This window comes from Telmatherina bonti, assembly GCF_933228915.1.
Source record: "Telmatherina bonti genome assembly, chromosome: 15".
Classification (NCBI taxonomy): domain Eukaryota; kingdom Metazoa; phylum Chordata; class Actinopteri; order Atheriniformes; family Telmatherinidae; genus Telmatherina; species Telmatherina bonti.
Window position 1 is genome coordinate 16,816,415 of NC_136613.1, and position 23,028 is coordinate 16,839,442.

General features: G+C 39.9%; 1 protein-coding gene across 1 annotated transcript in view; it reads right to left on the reverse strand.

The window, feature by feature from the left end:
• myo16 (myosin XVI) overlaps positions 1-23,028 on the reverse strand; it is a 99,902-nt gene that overhangs the window by 22,688 nt on the left and 54,186 nt on the right. Inside the window, exons 15-27 of the mRNA XM_079254054.1 lie at positions 21,883-22,000; positions 21,409-21,556; positions 21,074-21,191; positions 18,804-18,921; positions 18,025-18,096; positions 17,659-17,800; positions 16,911-16,983; positions 12,625-12,777; positions 11,904-12,104; positions 11,262-11,337; positions 9,002-9,198; positions 7,877-7,957; positions 6,554-6,759 (exon numbers count right to left, since the gene is read on the reverse strand). Of these exons, the coding sequence (XP_079110180.1) occupies positions 6,554-6,759; positions 7,877-7,957; positions 9,002-9,198; positions 11,262-11,337; positions 11,904-12,104; positions 12,625-12,777; positions 16,911-16,983; positions 17,659-17,800; positions 18,025-18,096; positions 18,804-18,921; positions 21,074-21,191; positions 21,409-21,556; positions 21,883-22,000 (1,703 nt within the window). The remainder of the gene's footprint in view (positions 1-6,553; positions 6,760-7,876; positions 7,958-9,001; positions 9,199-11,261; positions 11,338-11,903; positions 12,105-12,624; positions 12,778-16,910; positions 16,984-17,658; positions 17,801-18,024; positions 18,097-18,803; positions 18,922-21,073; positions 21,192-21,408; positions 21,557-21,882; positions 22,001-23,028) is intronic.

The following is a 23,028-nucleotide window of genomic DNA, read 5'->3' on the forward strand; positions in this document are numbered from 1 at the left end:
TCGATGGTCCCTGCTTTTACAAGACCCATGGGGTTCATGTGGAGTCAAGGAAGTGAAATAACCCCTTTGATACAAGTTTAAATAGAGTGCTACGCAGTGCTAACATGGATCACTGTGACCAAAGGGCCACCAATGGCTCATATGACCCTACAAATGCGGTGACGGCCATATACCTGTAATTCAAAGCCTCACTTCCTCTCTAAAGATGCTCTCAGATGTGCTCATCAAAGTCTATTATCATTGTTTAGTCACGGATATTTAGACACAGTAGTCAGAATAAATTACGGATATTCTCCTGCAGGAAATTTAATAACCCTAAAATGTTCATCAATTGAAGATAATGAAAAGCCACTTGGATAAAAGAGCCACATAAAAATATGACCTACATGCTTGTTAACTGCAGTGGTGATTTGCTCTGTAAATACTGATGCATCTTCTCCATGTACCATCGTTTCATTAAGAGTTGAGGAGTTTCAACACGCAGAAGGTTGAGATTTGATGAAACAAAGTTCAAGTGGCTGCATTTGACCTTACACATTGGCAGAAAATAAACCTGGTCACAAAACACATAGTGTATCATAAAAGACAAATAAAAGCAACAGTAAAACAGATTTCCTCATAAATCACTCTGGTTACCAGGGCACTAATGTAACTCGCCTACGGCAGCCACTATGACTAACTGAAGAGGTCTGCATGGCTCCAGAGTGCAAGTGCATTTGTGTATACACACTAATCTGGTTGTGTTCAAGAGCATATAGCAACGACAAGATTAATGGCTGATTTATTGGCCTGTTTTTTTTATTAGTTAAGGAGCAGGGCCTGTTTTCAATGAGTGCAAAAAAAAAAAAAAAATTAAAATTGGAACTAAAGTCAAATGGGGAGTGACATACTTTGTTGAAAAATGTAAAGAAATTGAATAAAATAATCTGAAAGGAAGCGAAAGAAGGAAAAAAAAGTTGTTTTAGAAAAGACAGGATGTGAGGAAAGAATGGAAACTTTATAGGGAAAGACAGCAGAGGGGTCCACCCCTGCTCTGCGGCAGTTCCCTTGGCTGAAGCTTTGTTCATTTATTGGCCTGGCCTGTGCTGAGCCCAGTGCAGGCGCGACACACAGAGATGTATGGCACTTGGGCTGGGATTACTGGTGTCTTTGTGAGCAGCAGCCACTTAAATTAAGCTCAGCTTTAATGTATAAGCAGCAGAACAGAGACTCCCAGCAGACCCACACACACACAGAAACGGCACTTGTATGAACACAACACAAAAGACACATACAATATACACACAAGCCATGCATTATGATTAATGCACAACAGTAATATTTTAAAAGTAGGTACATTATTGCAATTAAGGATATAGTTACTAAACAACAATTACTGTCTGGGATTCTGCTTGTGTTACCAGGAAGTAGACAGTATTGCAGCCTCTTTTGCAAACAACCTGGTTTGGGAAATGTTAATTGTGTCAACGTGGCTGTCTGAAACTATATTCCTGCAGAAAAAAAATCACGAAGGTTTTGAATAATATTTAAAAAAAAGGGGGACATCTGGAGTCTCTAACTTGGTTGTTTATCGTTAGTAAATATTAAAGATCAGAGATGCCTTTTCCACTTAATAAACAATAAAAATGTAAACAATGAAAGATATATTCATTTTAATCTTAGAATTGCCATGTTGCCACATTGCCCAGTGATAAATATACATAATATGTATTAATATTTATTGGAAAAGTATCTAAATTGTTGGCAGTTCGAGGCAGTACAGATTGCTTGTCAACTTTAATACAATGTGTGAAATTTTGATGTTATTTAATCCTTTGGGTTGTATAAAGGCAGCCTAGAGCAGCATTTGAGAATAGATGTTACTATCTTGCCATAACAAGAGATTTTTGAGCAGAAATAATTTGTTCAATTAGCCTATTATCATAATTAGTATACTATGAGGTTTCTATTGAGTTTAAAACTGCATTAACCAATAACACTAGAATTTGTAAACCTTCTCTGCAGCGTCAGGAGGGAGATAAGTAGAGACTTGTATTTATCCATTTAGATGTGTTGGCATACTAGTTGTGTTTATTCTTAGGTTGACTGTGCTTTCCATGAAATACAAGTTTAATGTTTATCCTGAATGTCAAAGTACTGACACATTTACTCATCCTAAACAGGGAATTAGCTGCCCTTGAGGACACCGAGGCCTGGATCTCAGTATTTTCCTGCTGTGTATGTAATATCATTTATAAAATAAAGGTTTTCTGAGACTAATTAGGTGTGATGTGCAGATTGACACTGGCATATTGATTCCTTCCACGTCAACTGTTTATATTCTATAACTGATTCCCAAACTACATCTTATATTGATCATCAACATGAACACAGTGGAAATGAACAAAATTCTTAAGACAGGTAGAAACTAGTTCTTCTTCCACCTGCCATTGTCATGTGTAAAACAAGGCACTGTGTAGTGTTGCAGCAACATGCTGCTCCCTCGCTGATCAGTGATCAGTCAGCCGAAGTTCTGCCCAGATGGGTATAGAGGGAGAAACGGGGATCTTTTGGGTGACGTGTATACTGTTGAATTTTAGGAAAGTAATTTCCATCTGTCTGCTGGTTTAAGTTGTGCTGATAATCAAACAGGACTTTGCTACAGTCTAGAAAATAAGGATTCCTACTTTGCAAAAAGGTGCGAGAGAGAGATAGAGAGATAGAGATATATATAGAGAGAGATATATAGAGAGAGATATAGAGATATAGATATAGAGATATAGATAAAGATGGATATAGATATAGGTAGAGATAGATAGATAGATAGATAGATAGATAGATAGATAGATAGATAGATAGATAGATAGATAGATAGATAGATAGATAGATAGATAGATAGATAGATAGATAGATAGATAGATAGATAGATAGATAGATAGATAGATAGATAGATAACAGAGAGGGTGTGGTTTGTGTGAAACACAAGCTGCTTCCATTGTAAATAGATTTTGGTCTTCATTTTGGTCTCTTGAGGTGCATGGACCACAGGGGTGGTGAACCTCAGTATTTCCAAAACCCCCGCTACAGCCCTGATCCTAAATTACTTCTTGTAACAACCTTCTTACACTTCTTTCTTCTCCAAGTCCTGTTTCACATCCCTGCCATTCCAGTCATTATTTTGTCAGTTTTGAATAGTTTAAAATCATATTTCTATTGAATATTGTCAGAATTAGATGATTGAGTCTGTATATAAACATATTTCAGGAGTTGCCAGATGGACATTTTTCAAAGCCTTTTTAAGGTGTTACATTATTGAGAAGTAAAAAAATGTGAGCACTTGATCTTTGACCACCAAACTCTTGAGCAGTTCATCCTTGAATCTAAATGGGTATTTGTGCCAAAATTGGAGAAACTCCCCCCTGAATTTTGAGATATTGCGTTCACAAGCTCAGTTATGGACAAAGATAACTGTCTCAGTGACCTTGATCTTTGACCATTAAAATCTAATCGGTTCAGCCTTGAATCTAAGTGAACAGTTGAGCTGGTTTGGAAGAATTTCCCTTGTGGCTTCCAAAACTGTCAAGTTTGATTAAAGTATGATTCCAGTTTCTGGCACTGACTTTGAGCCAGTGCATCACAAAGTGCAATTAAAATCCCCTCAACCTTTGTCTGACTCTTTCTTAGAAAACACACACTTTCTCTTGTAGGGGTGTTTGTTCTTCAGCCTTTCCTCTTCTCTCGCTGATTTATGCCCAGTCCAGGGACAGCTACAGGTCCTCTTGCCAGCAACCCATTGGCCTTTCTGATGTAGTTATCTGGCGGTCACACCCGCAACTATAAGAAAATGATCTTCCCAATTATGTTGGCCTCAAGCTGTCTCGTAAACGCACATTCCAGACACACACAACGCATGCTTATTTACATATATGCCTCACGACACGGAGTCAAAAAACACAAAACAAAACAACTATATTCTGTATATACCTTTCTAAATGGAACTACCCAGATTTTACAGTTTCACAACATATCTGAGCTCAAACAGTCAGTAGCATAATGTATTCATTTGGGGCTGAGTTGATGTGTCTCCAGTCTGTCTGAACAACCACAAAGTTCTGGCAAAGGCAAATATGTTTTCCCTTAGGTAAATACATTAGACTTCTTAAGCATGTATGTGTTTGAAAAAAATAGCACATTTCTGCACTTGTGGTAGAAGCTACATACTTCTATGATTTTCACACCATAAAATGCTTTTCAGTGAATGCCAAATTGCCACATCCTCTCATTGTAAACAGCTGTGGACTCGTCCAACTCCCCCCTCTTCTACTGACATTTACAAAAGTAGCTAAAAAACTGCATAAATCAATCAAATTTGTTTCTCTCTCTGACTATACAAGAGACCGATACAGCAAAAGATGGTTTTCTGTCCCACAGTGGAATTTGGACTCTTTGCAGTCAAGGTTTTTGTCCTTCCACCAGACCCAAACAGAATAAGCAGTTGTGTCATGCTTTTGGGAGCTTTAGTAAAATATTTTCAGGATTTTCAGCATTTCAGGGACAAGCTTCCAAAAAAAAAAAAAAAAAAAAAAAAAAAAGCTGCAAAAAGCTGGTGAGAATGATTTAAAACATGTAAACCTCTTACAGCAAACCTCCAAAACACAGTAACAATGCTTGACTCCGAAAGATAACACTTAGCAGCTGATTAGTGTTGAGAATCCGGGACAACATGCAGATAAGGTTCTGCATTTAACAGAAATAAATTGGGCCATTATGAGCTGTGAATTCAACAACCTTATATCTCTGAACAATTTGTACATGCTGTATGTGCTATAATTTTTCTTTTTTTATTCTGTTCTCAATGGTTTCTTTTTAATGTTTCAGGGTCAAAGTCAGGGATTAGAGTTATAGAGGATGCACACGGTGGATTGGCCCAGTTTGGGTCCAAATGAGCATATCAATGCTGAAATAATTTCTCCTCAAGAGGGATATTTATTCCACTAACAAAGAAATTGGATTCAGAACAATAGCATGTTTACATGCATTTTGGAGGTCCAAATTTAGTTGAACTAATACTATTATTTAACTAACTCGAATATCAAGTAAACCCACTGACATACTGACGTGAACATGCCAAATTAGTCCAAATACAATCAGCTTAATATAATGATCTTCATTAAGCTTTAATGTACTCCAGGATTGGTTTATTTAACTGCTTTCATTTTAAACAGTCAACAAGCATGTTTGATGAGTTTGCAAAAAATCCTTTCTCATCACAGAGTAGCTTGTTTTGGACTTGCTTCTATAAAGCTGCTTATTTCTTTTCCCTCCTCGTGGCCACAGGACTACTTTCTCTTTTGTTGTTTGTGAATCTGTAGACATGTTAAGTTTCCTTATAAGACATGCAGGAAAACTAACCAGATTAGATTGTGGGCTGTCGTCTTGGTTCGCTTTTGGGGCACATTACTAATTTAGACGATTATGTGAAACCTTCCTGAGAAATGTGCATGAGTAATAGTCATGGAAAAGACCCTGGCCTTCTTTCCACTAAAGTTTGGGATATGATGGCATTAACAGGCCACTATGGAGCGTGTGTGTGTGGTGATGGGATAATATTTACAGCTGAGTAATGGAAACTTTTAGGGGTGGAAGGATCATGTGACCAGCTTTGTCGTCTCAATTATCTGGCAGGAATGTTCACGTTAATCCCTTTATCCTCAAAAAGAGACAGACAGAAAGAAAGAAGCTGAGGGATGAACTGAGGATGGGAGGCTGACAAAGACCCCTTAGTGCTGCATTCGTTTTCAGAACTCCATAAAAAAAAAAAAAGAAAAAAAAAACATGAACAGAAACAGAATTTGCAAGGGGCTGTGAAAGAAAAAAAAAAAAAAGACAGGTGGCGTCTCTGATCACATCTTTTTCTGCTTCTTTACAAAAAGAGGGAAACCAGACATACCGAAAAGGCAAGAAGGGATCGTACAGGAACACAGTAAAGTATTGAGAGAGCAGCTGACAGGGAGCAACGGTTTTAAAAACTCTAGTCTGGAGCATAGTGACCTTACACACAAGTGACTGGTTAAAAGCCTGTGTGTGTCAGGCTGACTTGAGAAATGTGATACTGGCATTTATCAGCAGCAGTGGTCTTCCATCGCAGAAAAAAAAAGAAATAAAAGTAAAAAGCCAAACGGTGCCTCGAATGAAAGGGTTGCCCTGACTTTTGAATGCGTCTGTGCATGTGAGTGTGTGTGGTCCTGCAAAATATGCTCACGTATTCAGCTGCAGGCGCACAGAAAGCTCATGCTGTCAAATGTTCAGCTTGCTTTGACCTGTTGGACCTGTCATACCTAACGCGACAGAGACCACACTGACCCGCAGGGAGTGTAATGTATCTGAACAATTGAGACCAGCGAGAGACAAAGCGAAGAAGCCGAGCGATTCATCATCTTTAAGACCTGCCCTTTTAAAGAAGATGCCGGGAAAGAAGAAGTGAATGAATCATGCAGAGACGGAGCGGGACTTTAAGAGGACAAGTTGTGACAGATGCTGCAGTCTTTATTACACAACGGGCTCTGAAACTGACCTGCTGAGGAAGCCTGGGAAGGACAGGCGGACGGGGTATCCGTAACGGATCATGCGCACCATCTCAAGCACCCCAATGTACTGCAGCTGAGTAGACACATGGAAGCTGTCAAAACTGTCGGGGTGATTGCTGGAGTTGGGGCGCACACACTCCACAAAGTGGGGTGTGCAGGTCTGCAGTTTACTCATCAGCTCTGAAAGTGAGTTCTAAAAGAGAGAAAGGAGAGGAGGTACACGAAAAGGCACCGGTTTGTTATTTTACAAAAGGAATAGAAAAAAAAAAAAACATGCTACTCTTTTACATTTTAATGTATGTTTAGTAATTTAGACTGAAAGAAAGGGTTCTTTGGGTTCTTTTCGTGTGTTTTTATTGAGTGAGATTGCATTGTGTTGCTGACAATGTGGTCTGACTTTTGGGTGTGTGTATTTCCTCTGAAGGAAGCACAAAACACAAAGAGCTCCTTTCTCTTTCTGAGGGTGTACGAGGGAGCTTGTCTTTAAACCCTGAATTCAAAGATGCTGCATCCGAGGTTACAGAGACGTTTGCGTAGACTGTGTTTTTCCTCTTTCCACAAACTGACATCCGACTGTGGGATCTAACACACAGTCTTAAGTACAATGCGCAGTACCAAACCCGTCATCATTAAAACACCACTATCAGCATTCACATTATCATCCTCTCTCCAAATGTGCGCAAGCAGACGCAGAAATACAACACAGTAGCTGTTGTTCACTGTTCATTCATTCATGCGGACGGCTTCGCATTTGGCTTGGTACAGCATCACCCCTCAGCCCACTCTCTCTTTTCCTGCCATTCCCTGAGGGGCTTGTCGACCACAAATCCACAACGCTGATTGTGCAACACACTGGTTTCATTCAGACCAAAGGTACTGCTTCTCTGAACCGCATTTCAGCCTGCTTGCGTCACCGACAGACATTGAGCTGCTCTCTTCTCAGTGAATATTCTTGTTGCTTTATGTAGTTATGAAATCACTGCACCCTGCGCGGAGTACGTCTGACGCTTTCAGATTGCAAAGGCTGTGACGACTATTGTGGGGGACACAATAGATGCAGTGATTGCTCGAGATAAGAACAAAACTATAGCAAACACTTGAATTTTAACAAAAAAAAAAGTGTGTTTGTATTGAAGTAAGGATTTCTCCAGATGCTAGCAGGTAACTATGGAAACGGATAAATTAAAATAAAGTTGAAGACAACACGAACACACTACTTTTGCCTTATTCAGAACAGAATGCATGAAAACACAAAACGCACAAATGGGACTTGAAAGTGTTCTTGTCATTAAGATGGGAAAAGTGCGTACCCTCAGCTGGACGGCCGATGTGATTGGCCCACAGCGATCCAGTCGCTGGAGGAAGGAACTTGAGCCTTTTTTCTTCAAAATCTGGCAATGTGAAGAGATAATACACAATTGAGCGTCTTACATCAAGTAGCCGCTGAGGAATATAAGAATACATATTATCATCAAGTGTGATTGTGTGGTCTTAGCCAGAGATCAAAATGATGATGATGGAATTTTTAATGCAATGCAGAACATTTGCAATTACACTAAATAGCTCCACTGGAGAATTCAATCCTTGTTATGGATTTTATGCTTTAAAGTCCAACAAGACTCATGGCATTTACTGCGTTATGATGTTGTACTTGCAGTCTTACACAACAGCACAGCAATATTACCTAATATTACCGTATAAGGCTGCTGAGACAGACCAGGGAGGTGAAAGGGGCGTTATATAAGCATTTGGGTTAGATGGCTAATGAGCCACAGACACAGAAAGGACCTCCTGGAGGTTATACAACCAAATGGCATTTCGCTCACATATGTGCAGAACTTCGTTGTATTTCTCAAAACAGTAAGGCATATAAAAGGAAGAGGGAGACACAAATAATGGGAGGATACTGCAGAGAAGGAGGAGTGAAGACTGACTGAGGACATTGTTTTATAGGTGTACCACTAGTTTTAATGGTTGAGGGAAATAAACGGGCGCATGCAAGGCCTTAACTTAATGTTCATATGCATTCTTGAGAGGTTTTAATTTCTCACATGGTTGGACAACTAAATCCAATTTCCTGAGGTTTATATATAGATGAGTTGTGGGATGTTGCTTAATTTAGACATATTTATTCTAAAAATACAGTCCCTGTTTTCCCAGTGATACACACAGCAGTCGGTCGGAACAAAAAAGCTCCCGGCTGATTTGTCAGTTGTGTGCTCAGCTTCAAACAGTAGCCTGATCAATGAACTTTTTGTGTGTGTGTGTGTGGGGGGGGGGGGTATTCAGCAGTAGCTTGACAGGAAAAGGGTTCCGAGAAAGCAGGGAATGACATACAGCAAATACTTGACCCAAAATCTTCTGGTAAAATGCCCTGATTATACCTTGATGCTTCAATATGTCTTAAGTTAGGGCGACTGACTGACAGACTTTACCTTAGTGAGATCATGGTACTGCCGTGGTTGTTGGGGGATAGAAGTCGCATTGACAAGGGAGACTGATGGCATCCTATGAAGCAGCAAGGCTGCTTTAGGCCCTCTAAGCCCCATGCGGCCCTGAGCTGCTGGCACCAGAGAACCAGTCTGAGTCAGCTTGGACTGGAAGAGCTGCTGAAGCAACAGGCTTTCACTCGCTGGAGGGCACAAAGCACACACATGTAGAGAGGGAGGAAAATGAGGGTAAAAGAAGCAATGCAATTGGTGGAGAAAGAGGGAGGGGAACAATATGGAGAGGGTGAAAAAAAAAGAAAGGGAGAAAAAGACAAAGAAAATACAGTGAGGAGGGAAAAATGGAGGACAGAAGGGAGAGAAGATGTAGCGTTTAAGCTGCATGTAAACAATCAGTCAGGCAACAAGAGGGGGTGAACCGTGTCAGCCTGCAACACGTGGAGTGGTCCACAACAACAATGAGCTCATTCAAATGACGTGTGTGTGAAAGTGTGTGAGTGGCTCTCATATGAGAGGCTGAGAAAGAAGAAACAGAAAAAAAGAAGACTGAAGGTTGAGGATAACAGCAGGTATTTGGTTTAATCAAAGAAAACATTGGTCCACAACTTATTTTAAGACTTTCACTCAGACTCACAGTCCTAAAGCGGTTACTGACGGACACCTGGAGGTGTCTGATCAAACCCAACATGGCAACTATGACAACAGCAAGACTTATAAAGGATTCTCTTCAGTTCACCACAATCTACCAGCTTCATCTCAGTGTTGGTGACAACTTATCCCTTCTCAGCAAATACATGTATATACATGAGAAAATCTCCTTATATTTAGCATGTCCAGAAGTGTCCATAAGTTTCGTTAGAAATAAATACTTTTCTTTCTTTAAACAACTTTTATGGAAATTAATGATAATAATCACTGAACACTAATGGTTAATACAAAGATAAAACTCCCATTAATATTAAAGATTCAGCAACAGAAAATATGGTAATTAACTTGAACTGAACCAAATTTTAAGATATGAAAAGAAAAGAAAATGATGGAGGGCTAAGTAAATGTTTGTATTGCAGGGGCTTTAAAATGGCATTGACTGAAATATAAGATCCAGAACACCAATGATGGCATTGATGGATTTATGTGGAACAAACATCTGGCCAAATATTTCCTCTGGAAACACGTTTATGAGTCAGATATAAAATTCTATGAGGAGCAATGGGGGAATAATATTGTGGTCATGATACTAAATGGGTGCCCAGCAGAAGCCTGCTGTAACATAATTAGATAAGCCTGTAATGACTACCGTCCTGCAAAATTTGGGAAAAGTGTCTGCTCATTTGTGTCCTTTCTGCATAAGAAAAGGCACAAATAAATCTTGTGTGTAGAAATGAGTTACAAATAAGCTATTAAGATGCCCAAACAAGATAAAAAAGTTTAAAAAAAAAAAAAAAAAAAAGGAATTGGGACTACTGTTGGTTTTTTTATTTATTCGCAAATCCACTTAAGTCAGATTAAAAGTAGGAGCAAATTGGGATAATATAAATACTTATGTTACTTACATCTTAATAACATTATCGTAGGAAAGATAACATCAAATGTTATGTTGTGTTGTGTATTTGTTGTGTATTTGTTTTAATTCAATTTTTTTTTAATGTTCTCTAATAGCATGCACATTTTCTGTTCATCAATTGAATAAAAGTTAAATAAAGCAAAACATTGTTAAGGGCCAAGTTCAGTACCATCAGCATAGTGCTGTAATGTCCACAGAGCCCAGACGCTTCCTATTAGTGATCTCTTTAATACAAGCAACAAGGGGTGGTACACTTGAGAAATAAAAAAGTAAAAAAAAAAAAAAAAAAAGCCTGTGTGTAGATGAAAGCCAGTGATGCATCGACTTGTCACACCGAGGGATAACAGCCAAGCATGAGTGAAGGGCTAGCCTTTAGAAGATTAGCCTCATCATGGAAATTATAGCAATTAGGCTGCTGGACGCAAGGCTACGCTGGCAGTCACACAACGAGCGCCTGTCTCTCGCTCGCCACAACACCCACATCTGGCAGCTTCTATAGACAATATATACACAGACCATGTCTGCTGCATATGGCATAAAAAACACACACATACAAACACAAGCACACCAAGACAAGGAACGGTTTTGTGTACAGCCTGTTTTGGAACAGGCGTGAATCTTTGTGTGGAAGTGCTCTCTGACGCCACAGTGTCCTCATATGCATGTCATTCACTGGGTACTTACACTTCATTGTAAACAGGAGATTCTGAGGAAGGGAGTCCTTGTTTTTTGTCAGAGATCCTGTGAGGTCATATGAAATCTGGTAGGGACACACACCACACAAAGGCATTCATTTATACACCCTGAAAGCACATTAAAAAGCACATGGGGCCTGAGCTAGTTGTCAGAAAACAAATTTACATTGAAAAAACATTGATTAAAGCATGTAGAAAATATTGACGCTTTAAATCCTTTACACACGGGGGCTGATAGGAATAAATAACACAAAACTGTGAATGATTTAAAGATAAATAATTGTCAGAAACAGCTGGTTATTAAAGACCTGAAATGGTGGGTTTTGATGGTAAAATGAAAGGATTAGCATCTACTTCTTCATGTTCTCCGGTGTTCTTTGTCCAGATTTGCAATTTCAAGAGACTTTTCCTGCTGTGCAACTTTAAAATGACCATTAAAGGAATAATAGAAGCATTAAATGTCAAGAGGAGAAGGTGTCACACCAAATGACTAATTACACCAAAGATTTTTCTGCCATTTGAAGGCCAAAAAGACATATGGTTCTACTGTAATCAGAATAGGCACAATGGAGATCTCATTTTCCACAAATGTTGTGACACCCCTACATCTTTGTCTATTAAACATACTAACCTGTCCTGCAAAGTGATTGACTGTGAAGGCTGGGCCTTGGTCTTTTGGTGGGGGGTTTCCATTCCCATCCTTGGTAGAGAGAGAAAGCCCGTGAATGGAGCTAGACTCCAGCTGGGCCGACAGCCTCTTGTACAGGTTCTGCTCTGCAGGCCTCAAACTCTGGCTCTCCTCATCCAACACAAACAGCAGTCCCTGAGGCTTCTGGTGCAGGAACAAACACATGCGCACATGTTATTTATGTTGGTCATATTTACAAAGCACATTTGATCCTGGTGATGCATTATTCTTCATGACACTTGTATTGATCCCAAAGGGTAGAGCTTGCTCTCTGATGTAAAGTAGATTCAGTAATATTCCTTTGTTTCAGTCCTTTTTGGGTCGATACTGGTATTGAAAATACAAACAGGAAAGCACCGTAGTCTGGACACTGGGTGAACATGGCAATAGTATGCAGGTTCCTTGGTACAATGCTTTATATGTTTGTTTATTTGTTTGTTTTTAACATGCTGCATTTGACTTAATATCTTAAGTGAAAGTTAAACTAACTTAAACCTAAGTGAAAAAAATATGGCAAGCAGAACAATTTATTTTGCAGAAACAATTCAAATTCTATAAGAACAGAATCTGTAAGATGTGATTTTAAGCCTTTTGTTGAAGCAGTGAATGGGCGTGCAGTGATGGAGTCCATATAAAGTCTAAACGGACCAGAGGCTTATACTACCTGAAGAAAGAATTCCAGTACGGCCGACTGGTTGCTGGGGGAGCGGGAAGTTTCCATGGCAATGCCCTCCTGCAGACACTCTGCCTGCTCTTGCTGGAATAGCACCTCAGAGACATACTGCCTTAGCCGCTCGTTGGTCATGTTCACGCACAGCTGGAACGCACACAGCACACGCACCGCACGTTAAACACACACCTCTGCACATGTGGTGTAGCTCCTCAGAGACACGCCGCTGAATGTTTTCAAAGCAAACAAAAGGCACAAATACAATCTCAAACATAACCTGCTGTAGCACCAATAGGAAAATCAATGGGGCATGAATGAAATGACTAATCACATAAAAGCAGTGAAACCAGCCGTAAACAGGAACACCTTATGGATGGTGCACACACTAATAGTGGCTTTTTGGACAAAGTGAAGCAAAAAAAAACAAAAAGTCTTCATCTAGTGCAGGGGCAATTGTGGCTTGGCGTGTGTACCAAGAGGTGGAACAATATGGGACACAAAACTACATAGCAGGCATCCAATGATTTGGATTTACAGAGGTCACCTCAGGTTTTGCTCTGGGTTTTTATTATTTGAACACCGTGGGAACTTATGCTGCAAACATAAGCTGCTTGTTCTTGGAAGAGCCTGATAACTAATTCTCTTGGAAAAGCAAGACAAGGAGAGAAGGGCTGGTGAGATAAGAGAGCAAACAGTAGTCTTGCTGATGTTCATTAGTAGATTTACAAGAATCTAAGCAACACATTACATGATGAAACTTAAAAGCGTAATTACAATCACAACTAGTTCTGCCTTCATGCAAAGACATCAAAAGGCCCATTTTCTTATGCATTCGCACATTTTGATCAAACATCCGTCTCTTCTTGAGCTGCAGAAACTTTAGTTATGCTTGTTTAACATAACACAAATACTTCAGCAGTGTTACAGTCCGGACATGAACATTTCAGCTCTTCAGAAGAGTCTCGTTTTTCCAGTCTTTGGCTTTGAAATTTCCTGTTTATGTTTTACCATAGAAAACAAAACATGCAGTACTGTGCAAAAACCTTTAACCACTCCTTGCTTTTATTCGTTTCCAGGAAACTGGTGCAGGGATTTATTGAAAAATATGCAAACATAAGAACAAATAGAATTAATGAGGCAAAATCTGAGTATGTACAATTATGATAAGCTTAAAAGTCAGTATTTGGTTTGAGAGACTTTATTCTTTGGGCATTTAAAAAAAAAAAAAAAAAAAAAAAAAAAAAAACCTTTCAAACCTATTCTTTAGATGTTAGCTGCCATTTCTTCCATCCTGTCGAGATGATCCCACATTGCTTCAATACTCCTGCAGTCTGGGCTCAGGGGAGAATTCATCCCTCCATCAGAGCTGTTGCTACTGATTTTCAGTCCAGGGCTTGTGTTATTTAGCATGTCTCAGCCTTTATTTCCCCATTTTGCTTTCTTAAGAATAACTTCTTGATAATGTCCCTTCCATGGAGACCGCTTCTGATGAGGCATCAGCTGATCAGCTGAAGGTCTTCACTTCGCTTAGGTCTTTAACACAAAAAGTTAATCCATTTTTTTTGTCCTGTACTTCTGCACCTCAACATTTTTAAGGACATATTGTGCATTTTACTGAGAAATGACAAGTCTTTACCTCATGGCTTTTTAGAATAACACGGTAAGAAAAGGCAATTATATGTCTTTCAGAATTGGGTGCAAAAAGTGTCAATTAATTCTCTATCTACAACAAGCTACAAGTAACAAAGTGCTTTTACTTAGTTGTCTGTTGTGTAGCCACAGCACTGGGTCATCCCTTGATTTAGGTGTGAATCACATAGATGATTTGGTTCTGATACAGCTAGGAGGTTTAACAAATTGAAAAATGATTCAAATATTGAGGAATGGAACAAAAAAACAATGAAAAAGCAGCTAATGTCAAAACAAAAACTTTGTAAGACCTTCACGTATCTTGGAGAACTATTGCTCAAGACCGCTGTAAGATGCTTGGAAGCAAAAGGGAAGAGGTGAGGGGTGAATAGATCTTTTTTCACAGTACTGTAAGGGCAAAGTTACAAACAAAAACAGACTGAAAATGACATTGTAATTTTGTAAAGTTTCACTGACTAGTGTGATACCAACTAAAGGTTGTAGTTACTTTGCCATAGGTGTGCTGGTGTGTCAGAAGACCATCAACATCCGTTTGCAAAGCCACAACATGACCAGCACAGGCTGACAGAGAAGCTGAACAAACAGTGGCAACGAACTGTCATATAATTTAGGATTAATTAGGAATAAATGCATCATGTGATGTAACATTATCCCTCCCCTTCTGTAGTTTTATGACAGTACCCATGCAATAACCGTTCCCATTGAATCAATATACTGGGAAGGATAACAAAAAAATTAAAACAAAATGAAACAAACCATCATGACCTTTTGCAGCTCTGTGTACTGTAAGTGAAGGTCTCCAGCAGGTGAGATGTTTCATGGTGGCAGCCATGTTTTCTTTCACTGGCACTTGTCTATTGTTTATGTATGAACTAGTTGAGCCCATTAAAAGCTTCGCCCCAGCAGGGGGTTGATTGAGCTAGCTCATTAGCGAAGTGCTGAGCAGGTACAACACAACCCGACAAACACAGTTCTAATTAACAAGCTCTAATAACCCTGATCATGGTGCGCGTGTGGAGCATGCTTGTGTGTATATTTCATCTATATGCACATGAGTGTACAAACAAGTCAGAGCCTGCTTGTCACTGTTGTCTACTGCGTGAGATCATCAACTTTGTTTATCTTAAGTTCCTCCTCTTTGTCTCTTCTGTGGGTTGCAGGTAATGAGTGTGTTTTGAGCAGGGTGATATTGATAAGTCATTACGAATGACGAACATTGCTTATTATCCTCCCATCATTTTAATTATGTTTTTTTTTTTTTTCTTTTCTACTACTTGCCATGACCTGAGGAGGAAAAGTTACACAATTTCCTTCATCCATGTGGATAAGAAAACATCAAAATGAGTAAAGTTACTCATTTCAGTGCCACAAAAACACAAACACCAAACTCACACACCATCTAAAAAGCTGATACAAACACACATTCTCCTTAATAAAAGCTGGAAGAAACCAGTAGCTCCACAGGGAGGTGGTGTCGGCTTTGAATGACAGGAATAAGCACTTAGCCTCTTGAGCACTATGGATTACACACACATTCACACACAGAGATTTGTCCGAACAGAAAAAGAATAGAAATTCTCATACAATAATTCCCTGTAATATACAGAACGCCATTTCTGCAGTGCAGAAGCTGAAAATAGAAAATGACTAAATGAAGTCGACCAGTTTAACCCTGCTGGAAATCAGGTCTGCTGTTGTTCACTTTGCTGAACTCTGAGCACTGAAAATAGATTAACATGGAATTTGAGCCACACTGCTGCATATTAAAAATAACTGTCTAAGCCTTATTAGGTTTGATCTAATTCACTGTTTGACCAAACAAACAAACAAACAAACGCACAAGCCGAGTGCACAGTCATTTTGACATGAAATCGTGAAACAAAGGTCACCTTTCTTTGTATGAAAATAAACATGGCAGCTAATTTCCATGGATTATGGCTTTGCTTTTGAATCAGTAATGGGTATGGAGTTGTATTGATTTGTGGCCCTCTTGTACAAGACATGAATACAACAAAACACACTTTGGAAAACACATCTCTGAAGACTAAATTAAAGTCTCTTATTTTATAAGTTTGCTGGGTTTTTTTTTTTTTTTTGCTGATGTGCTTTTTTGTGTTCACTGCTTGGTTAAAATCTGAAAAAAAAGTTGTGTTTTGTAACATATTGTTGTTTTTTTTTAACATTTTTATTGTATTTTTTTTCTGTTTTTCCAGCTTTGCCGTTGTATACTGTCAGTACTGTGATGCCAAAAATCAAACCAAGATATTCTTCTGAAAACAGACTTCACATCCCTAGCGCACACGCACACACATGCGCACACACACAGGCCTCAGGCTGCCTACAACTTGCACACAGACAATCATTGTGTCAGTCATCAGTTCATCCGAGGACAACTGAAAATCACGCCACAGTCAGCCACAGACCTCAGCTCATTCATTACAATTACACACAAAAATGTCGGGCTAAAATAGCTAAGACTTCCAAATATTTAAACAATTTAATTAGAATATGTTTGAAACTACAACGGCAATATATTATTGAAAGAGATTTCTGTAGCTCAGAGTAGCAACTGGAATTCCACTTAAGTTTGAATTGGCACTATATTTGTATAAGACAAAATACCATCCCACCTGTTCAAAACTATTCCTTTGAAATTCTTCAAAGCCAAATATGTCCAGGATCCCTATTTCCATGGCAGGATCACTGGAAGACACAAAGAGACAGAAACATGTGCATCATAACGTCACTTTATTTGGGCTGAGAACTTGCTGTCTATGTAACTCTCACAGTCACCGTCATTCCTGTGTGTATGTGTGCAATAATGTCTAATAGGGGTGTGCCAAGAATGCGTGGTTGCCAAATTTATTACATTCTGTGGTTGCCGTGTAAACAAGGCAAAGCCAATAAACACATTCCAGGAGATGCAGCGTGGGGTTATCAGTCAAAGCACGATAAGACCCCACAACATCAATGACACCGAGGATCCCATGACCTTCACCTTGGAGTGTGTGTACACAAGTATTTTTTTTTTGTGTGTGTGTGTGTATGTGGGGTTTTTTTTTGTGCAAATTTTCACATAAACCTTGGGTGTGTTCTGCATTTCTGCCCCCGTTACATTTCAGTGTGTACATGCTTAAACGTGCATGTCTTGCTATGTAAACTATTACAAACTTTTAAACAATGAGTCACAGGACATTATCAGTGTGAGTACTGCACAGGCAGTGGTTGCATATGTGTAATGACAGACATATTTTAAAGATGGTGTTTAAGATAACATATCAGCAGAAACAGTATCTTTTCATGATTATGTAGTGAAAAAACACTCCTTGAAACAGATCAGTTTGGTGTGTAGACACAAACAAACACACACATCCATACCCAATGCAGTCGTCTTGTCCCTGAAGGTAGTCGTTGATACTGTTGACCAGATAACTAAAGAGGCGTCCATAGATGGCTTTAGCCAGCTGGTCTCTGTACTGCTGCGACATCTCTACCGTGTGGCGTCGAGTGATCACATCACCTTGTACAAAAAAAACACCACATGGAATCTCTCTTTTTCAGCATTGACAATTTCAATCATCTTTGCCTTTAGTTTATTATGTTTTCAAACAATTTAAGTTCATCTTTTTGCAGAAAAAACTTGAAATAATTTTTTTTTTTTAACTTTGGCAGAGTATTTAGGTTTTCCCTTTTCATGTCTTTGCAGTAAAATACAGGAAACGGTGAAGGCTGTAAAATTTGTACCTTTAATGTACTGAACATCGGATGTGAGGGCAGTGCTTAAGTCATTGGATGACACCTGTAACAACCCAGCAACTACAGTGAGGAAGACAGAGAGAGAGAACGATACATCAGAGAGTACGTGGCATGATGACAAACGTCAAAATAACAGCATTAAACATCGACCAAGCGACAGTGAGGTAGTGCTGATAAAATCCCAGAGCTCAGTCTGCTTGGCACTGCACTGATGATGACATCACTCTGACAGCACAACAAGCTGAACTCTGCCACACTGGCTCCTGCTTAACTGATTGGCAGAGCTGGCAGCAATTAGTCATCACCGGACTTCTGAGCCGAATCCATAAACAAGTAGCGAAAACAGGAGACTGAAAGCCAGGAACCCTTTGCTGACATCACCAGCCATGACATTACATCTCTGGCTTGTTCCTGTTGACGTTCTAATGTCATTTGTTTACCATCTCACCAAAGGTCAGGGGTCAAACAAGCACATGGAATGGATTTGTAATGGCAGAACAAGGCAGAGAATAGAAAACACCCACCCCAACAGTGGGGAGTATGTCTGAGACTCTCCTCTCTATGGTTACATTTAGGCAGAAAACACTGCTTACCAAACAGGTGATGCTCTGGCCTTTAGCTACTATTGGAAAACTGGGCGAGAGGGAAGGAGGAGCTACAAGGGTACGGTAAAAAGGGAGAGGGGGAGTGAAGAACTCCACTCTCTACATTCAAGGCCATCTCCTCAAAGGTGGCGATCTGGGCCCAGCTGTGACAGGGGCACTGACCTCTCTCCAGCAGCTGCAGGTCAGAAGGGAAAGCTGAATTGGCATCAGTCAGCGCAGTGAAACGTAGGTCCCCAATATGGAGCACAGCGGAGAGCAGCGTAAATACTGAGTCAACTTCCTACCAGAGAGAAAATTGATAGAAAAAGTATGTTAGTTACAGAAAAACTAGTGTAAAAGCTCAAACAGATCTAAAATGTATGAGCAACAGGGAAAAATGTCAGTTATAGTAAGAAAAAAATGGGCTATTTTCTAGGATAACATCTATTTCAGGCAGTGTGCTGCAATGCGTCGGTGCATTTTAACTTTTTCCACCCATTTAAGAATGGCTTTTTTTAAACTCAGAACCTCCAGAGTGCCTTGGCCACCCTTTTATTTCTTTGTCACAATTATTACCCCAGTACCAAAGAAGACCTTGAAGTTTTTGATTTACCCATCAACCAAAAAGAAGCAGTCTTTTTTTCTTTTTTTTTTCCTCCATTTTTTTACAGCACCATCAGGGACATGCTTGATTGGCTACAACAGAAACATGCAGCCAGAGTCATTAAAAACTATCTCGACAAAAAAAAAAACAGGGATTCCTGGAAGTGCTGCCTGACCTAGACAGAGCCTAATTTCAACCTCATCAAGCGCATCTGGGAGAAGGATGTGAGCAGCTTACATCTGCAGAAAATCTCGGGAAGTTCTGCAGGGTGTTTGTCGCCAACTAACCTGTTGACTTCCTTCAAACAACTGTGTGTAAACTCTTTTGTGCTCTTTTCAGGGCAAAAGCTACAAAATACTAATTCCAACATTATTTTTCTTTATCTAAGTTTGCAATTTTGTAAATTGGGATCTAAATAAATGGCTAGAATTTACACTGCTCAAGTATTTTTTGGTTTCCAGTATTTTTTTTTAACCTCCCTGAAACTTTTGCACCATCCTGTAAATCCAGAATAATTACTGCAACATCATCTTTCAACAAACAGCATTATGCAAAAATCTGGATTCCCCCCCCCCCCCCCCCCCCCCCCCCCCATTTACACTTTACTCTTCCGCTTTCACACTCTCTCTTCCTCTGTGCCCTTCACTAGAGGACACTTAATGGAATACCCCATTATACCGCTGCTCTGAATCTCTTGGGGGGGAGGGGGGGTCTGAGTTTGAGGATGTGTTCTTGTGCGCCTGTGTGAATATGTCTGTGTGTTCACTCTCTCAAGGCAGGATATTGGAACTGATATCTCAGAGATAAACACAAGCATTAGTCTCTGTCTGACACTCTATACACAGTGCAAACCCCCCCCCCCCCCCCCCCCCCCCCCCCCGCTTAGGGAGGAGAAGAAAGAGAGCGAGGGAGAGAAAAGGAGCGATAGGGAGTGTTAATGACGATTGACCTTTGGGTCTGGACTGGGAGTTGTCTCCTGATGAGAGCTTAGACAGAAACCAATGGGTGGTCCATCACTTCCACTCACACTCTCCCACCCCCTCCTCTGAACCATGGTCTGTTATCCAGTGGACCACAGTGCCCTCTGATAACACCACCATCCTTTGCTCTGTTCCTCTGTCCCTTACGCCTTGCCTACTTGTACTAGCTGCTGCCGGATTAAGAGGTGAGATGATGGTCACTCACTGCTGATAGATGCTGACTGTGTATCTAAGAATAGAACCTGATAATGGGCTGGGAACACAGCTGGTGGTGCGCAGGACAAACAGTACCAATGCACACAACAGCCCATGCTATATTAAATATCATCTGCATTTGGTCACACAGGCAGAATTTTATGTAGACGATTGATTGATTTCCCAGAGTGCTCTGTGCCATTTTTCCCCATCAGTCAATGCTTTCTTATTCAGTTGTGTATTTGAGAAATTACCTGAGACCATGCCTGCAAGCTATTAAATTCTGTGTTCCAAAAGCAGTAAAAAGATGGGTTTAGTTCCTCCCTCCCGGCACTGGCTGTTGTCCTGATACTATTAATTTAGGTTTACTCCACTGCTGGTATCAATGTTTGTATTTTATGTCATGTTTTCAGTCTGTTTTGCTTCACTGGGGCAGCATTTTTTCTCTTAACAGAATCCATTGCTCTTTTTTTGCTCATTTACCAAGTTTTACTGCATCATTTTGATTTAGAAAAAAGAAAGAATAACTTGTGTCCAACTTTGATGGAAAGTCTCAAACTACAGATATGGATAGACTGGAGGTTCTGGGAGATTCTTGTGACCAGTTAAAGTGAAATCAGCACCTCTGCATCTTTTAAATTGTGTTGGGTTACTCAGAAAGTTCCAATTAATACCTGCTTGTTGAAGCCCAAGGCTCGCAGGGCTTGTTTGACTGCTGCCAGATGTTCCCGGCTCTGGGTTGAAGCTGTGGCTACTGGTGGCATCTCTCCTGGAAGTCCTCCACCAAGATACCTGCCAGTCAAAAAAGATGGAGGCAACTTTTACAAACATTTCAGACAACTGCCAAAAAATCAGGCTGAATACAAGTTTAGGTTTAATTTAGGCTCAGTAACAAAAATATAACAACAAAGTCCCTGTAGTTTTACATACAGTGTCAAGTCGGGCACATTTAGGCATGAGGTAGTTTTGCATCACTGACGTACATGTGTTGCACTTGACAACCACATACCTATGAGCCAGGACATTGTTGAGGTAAAGTGCACTCTTCTCCTCGGCTGAAAGGCCCTCGGCCATCAGGTAGAAGATTCTGAAGTTGTGTTGTTGAGGAGGCAGGTGGACGAGACGAGACTTTTCCAACATGTAGGTGTAAACGCGAGCTTAAACGTCAAACACAATTTTTGAGTCAGTAAAATAATGTGAGTAAATTACATCTCTACATGATGGATAGTAGTAGTAAACATTTCATCTTTGGCTTCTACTGAATGGGCAGTGCTGACTGATCAGATTAACTGGAGTAAAGTAGTAAATGGAACAGTGGATGCAAGGCTCTTTACTGCCCCCTGTTGAGGTTTCACTGACAAACACTTGATTAAATTACTTGTAAATCATTGTGTGCTTTGCTTTTGCTGTGATGTAAATGAAGAGAAAACCTGAATAATAATTACAAAAGTCTCAGTGTTACTGAGACAAGGGGGACAACTACCTCTGAGCATTATCTTCTTTTTTTCACAGTACTGGATGATTAGCAGTTCAATAAAACGGCTTGAGTTGCTGTTCCTCTGAGTCTTTGCATGGCCGAAAGCTTCCAGGATGCAGTTAACCTGAAAAGTAAATAAAAAAGGACATTTTTATCAAAGACTGGCTACGCTATAAGAAATGATTTAGTGGTGGAGTAAAACTGCATATGTTTCAAACAAAAAAATATGCAGAGAGGAATCTCTCTTCCAGACCAGACAAAAGGGAATCCCTGCTCTTTTCAGTTTTTACCACTAGATGTCAGTGTGCATCTGTTATCTCAGTATTTGGTATGCCGGGTCCCAGAATGATAAGCTGACCCAGATATTGCCTACATAACGATGACTTCATCAGACAGCAGCACTCCCAGGCTACACACTCCTTTTTATACACATCACAGAGACTAAATGACTGCATGCGAAGCAGGTGAATGTCGCTTCACACAACAGGAATAGAGCAAGACTCAAGTAGTGGTCATCTGAGTGAAGTCTGTCTTCTCTAAACACAATGTTTTGCTTTTTTACATTTAACTGAAAGCTGCAAAGCTTTAAGAGTGTTAAGATGCTTTTTCTTAAATGACAGATATCAACTCAAGGTATCTTATACAGTTTCTCTGCCTGAGAAATGCTTCTGAGTTTAAAATATCCTGAACAATTAAAAAACATGCCGTGAAGGGACTGAGGGAATTGTTGATGTTCTTCATTGTACAGTTATTTAGCAGACAATTTTATCCAAAGTGACTTACATATGAGTGAGAACACACACTTCTACCACAATTTGTTCATTTTCTTTTGGCACATCGTCAGGGGAATTCTGGAATCAATCTCCCAACTTTCCAGTTGAAATATGACTGCTCTTCCTCCTGAGCTACAGCCGCCCCCATACTGATCATCTTTAGTCTAAACTCATCCAAAATATGGAGGGTATAATGACAGAGTACAAATGATCCATGAGCAATATTTAACAAATTTATGGGTTTTTTTAGAAACAAAAGAGTAAATTCCACATATTGCCTTTGGCTAAGTCATACATCTATTCTGTCCTCCACCACAGCTGCAGAAAACCAGCAGAGACTGGTGAAAAAAAGGTAAAGTAAGATTTACTGTAAGCAACA